Consider the following 3,371-nt stretch of genomic DNA (forward strand, 5'->3'; position numbering starts at 1 on the left):
GAGACCACAGACCTGGAGACCACAGCCCGAGACCACAGACCTGGAGACCACAGCCTGAGGACGGTACTCCATCTACAGTCAGCTCTGAGCCAGCTCAAACTACATTCCTCTTGATCCTTAGTCCCCAAAGGGGGTTGATTTGGAATACATACAGACTTTTCTCCTCAGTGCTGCAGCGGAAAGCCAGGGCCGGTGCGTGCTAGACAGGTGCTCTGCACTGACCACAGCCCCAGCCCCAGAGAAAGTGCCCGAAACCAGCACACGCAGGCGCAGTCAGCGGGCCAGCCGTGCGGCCGAACCAGGGGCCTGGTGCTGTCCCTGAGCTTTTGCACTGGAAGCTATCACTCTACCACTTGAGTCCCCCAAGAGACACCTGCCCGCAAGAGACGCGTGAGCCCGCAGGCCAGGAAGCCCAGCTGAGCTCTGCCCTCGCCTGGCACAGAGGGGTCAGCCCCGTGAGCGCCGCTCCTGCCTGTGTGCTCACTGCTCACCTGCTCCCACGCGGGGGCCCGCACTGCAGACACGAGACCCCGGGGAGCAGCCGAGCCCCACGTGGCAGCGGCATGCACAGCGCCACGCAGCATAGCGCCACACGACACAGCCCACACCCTGCGGCAGGATGTGTCCCTCCCAGAGCCCACGTGCCCGCAGAGGCCTGCTTACCGGAAGTGGCTCTCCACGGCCTCTCTCGAGGCTTCTCGGGGCAGTCCTGTGATGAACAGAGTCTGTCTCACCTGCCACAGAACACATCGGGAAGAGAAGTCACCAGGCAGCCGTGGCTGGAGGGACCAGGTTTCCGCTGCTCAAACCCCAGGAGAAAAAGCTGCAGCAGCCAGCAAGGCCGGGTGCGCTTGTGGGTCTGCAGAGCCCAGAGCCTGATCCACACGCAGCATCTTCTCCCGGCATTTGCTTGTTTGTTTGTTTTTGGGTCTGGTCGTGGGGCCTGAACTCTGGGCCTGGGCGCTGTCCCTCAGCTCTTCTGCTCAAGGCTAGTGCTCTATCACTTGAACCCCAGCGCCACTTCCGGCTTTTTTCTTTTTGCTTATGTGATGCTGAGGAATCGAACCCAGGGCCTCGTGCATGTGAGGCAAGCGCTCTACCACTGAGCCACCTTCCCAGCCCTGCACCCAACATTTGCAAGGCAGCTCTACCAGCAACAGAGAGGAGAGACAGCTCTACCAGCAACACAGAGGAGAGACAGCTCTACCAGCAACAGAGAGGAGAGACAGCTCTACCAGCAACACAGAGGAGAGACAGCTCTACCAGCAACAGAGAGGAGGCCCGGAGGTGGACGAGTCCTGGGACCCAGCTGCCTGGCCTATGTGAGGCCAGTGCGGAGCCACACGCCCAGCTCCTCAGCAATGTCTTCTTGAGCAGGCCTGTGCAGTCCACAGAGGTCTGGAACACACCACCTCTACCTCCAGCCCGAGTGCTGGGACTACACGTGTACAACACCAAGCCCGACGTAGTGGGCTTTTTTTTTTTTTTTTTTTTGCTTAGTCCTGGGGCTGGACTTGGCCTGGGTGCCGTGCCTTGGCCTCTCTGTGCTCAAGGCTAATGTTCTACCACTTGAGCCACAGCACCACTTTGGGTTTTTCTGAGTAGTTTATTAGAGATGAGAGTTTCATAGACTTTCCTGCCTGGGCTGGGCTTTGAACCGCAATCCTCAGATCTCAGGCTCCTGAGTAGCTAGGGTTACAGGTGTGAGCCACCAGCACCCGGCACAAACTTAGTTCTTTACTTAGCATCTGCATCTGCAAGCCAAACGCCACAGACCAACCCACAAGGTGGCAGAGTGAGGGAGCAGGTGCTGCAAGATTTAAAACCATCCACGTGCATTTTTTAAGAAGCTAATGGGACGTGTGAATACAAGCGTCAGCCGGCCACACCCAGGGTCCATGCGCCGAGGGCCCCTCGGCCCGGCCCACCCCAGCCTCCTAACCCGGCCGACCCGGCCTCACTCACCAGGCTTTCCTCTTTGTACCTGATGGACTGGATGTGGTGCCACATGAAGCCCACGGTGAGGAGCAGGTAGAGGACGGAGAAGACGGTGTGCAGCCACAGGAGGTTGGTGCTGGGGGAGACACGCCACGCCATGGGGGGTGCCTCTCCACCCCTCAGACCCACTGGGATGCCCGCCCCACACATGCTGGCGCCCACAGCTCAAAGCCTGCCACCTGCCGCCTGCGCCAGCTCCTGCTGGCCCAGCCTGGGCCCTGGCTCTGCCTCCCCCACCATCCAGCCTCGGTACCCTTCTCTCCCCCGGCTCCTACTCACTCGGTCTGCAGGTTTGCTATGGTGGTCCTCCCGAAGCTGTAGGGGTCTTTGTCTGCAGGGAGGCACAGAGATCGTTGTGGTAAGTGTGGGAAGCAGCCCTGGCCGGCAGGCTCTGCCGAGGTGAGGCTGTGAGCTGGACATGGGTTTTTCCAGAGCTGCCCCAATAGGGGCCTCAGCTCCACTCTGGAACATTCTCTGTACCTCACCATCACCGGCCACGTGGGGTGTCTTTTAAAATGTGTTAAGGAAAGCTAGAAACAATCTAACAATCATCCCACAAAAGGAGGCTCACTGGCACCCCAGTCTGCCGCTGATGGCATTCCGGAAGCGGGGGAGATACGACTCATCTTACACACCCCAGTGTGACTTCCTGCCTGGGCAGGGGCAGGGAGTCAGAGAACACTTTCTGAAGATGAATGTGGGATGCCTGCTGAAGCCAGCTCTCGGGAGGAGAGGCAGGAGGATCGGCGTCCGAGGCCGTCGGGCTATATGGGGAAGGACCTTGCCTCAAACACACATTTCCAAAATTCCCCATTCTACCAGTCTCTTCTGTGAAGTTCTTGGTTTGTTTTCGGACTTTCCCATTTAATAGAACCAGAGATAGGTATTCAGTCTCCAGCCCTTGGCCCAGATTTGGGACGGATTCTCTTCCACATCTTTACTCAGATGGGAAATTCCAAAGAAATCACCCTGTGATGATCTCACGCCATAGCGCAGGCTGACACGCAGGGAGGATGCGCACAGGGGAGGGGCCTGAGCCCGGGCTCTGATTGGAGGAGCTCGGCGAGCCCGGGGCTCTGGTTGGACGACGTCCGTAAGCGCGGGGCTCTGGTTGGAGGAGCTGGATGAGCGCGGGGCTCTGGTTGGAGGAGCTGGAGGAGCCCGGGGCTCTGGTTGGAGGAGCTGGATGAGCGCGGGGCTCTGGTTGGAGGAGCTGGATGAGCGTGGGGCTCTGGTTGGAGGAGCTGGATGAGCCCGGGGCTCTGGTTGGAGGAGCTGGATGAGCCCGGGGCTCTGGTTGGAGGAGCTGGATGAGCCCGGGGCTCTGGTTGGAGGAGCTGGAGGAGCCCGGGGCTCTGGTTGGAGGAGCTGGA

General features: G+C 59.7%; 1 protein-coding gene across 1 annotated transcript in view; it reads right to left on the bottom strand.

The window, feature by feature from the left end:
• Positions 1-3,371, bottom strand: part of LOC105986379 (CSC1-like protein 1) — a 31,720-nt gene that overhangs the window by 20,557 nt on the left and 7,792 nt on the right. Inside the window, exons 4-7 of the mRNA XM_013017272.1 lie at positions 2,983-3,366; positions 2,278-2,410; positions 1,966-2,074; positions 663-734 (exon numbers count right to left, since the gene is read on the bottom strand). Of these exons, the coding sequence (XP_012872726.1) occupies positions 663-734; positions 1,966-2,074; positions 2,278-2,410; positions 2,983-3,366 (698 nt within the window). The remainder of the gene's footprint in view (positions 1-662; positions 735-1,965; positions 2,075-2,277; positions 2,411-2,982; positions 3,367-3,371) is intronic.

The sequence above is a fragment of the Dipodomys ordii genome, unplaced genomic scaffold (genome assembly GCF_000151885.1).
Source record: "Dipodomys ordii isolate 6190 unplaced genomic scaffold, Dord_2.0 Scaffold35, whole genome shotgun sequence".
NCBI classification, from domain to species: Eukaryota; Metazoa; Chordata; class Mammalia; order Rodentia; family Heteromyidae; genus Dipodomys; species Dipodomys ordii.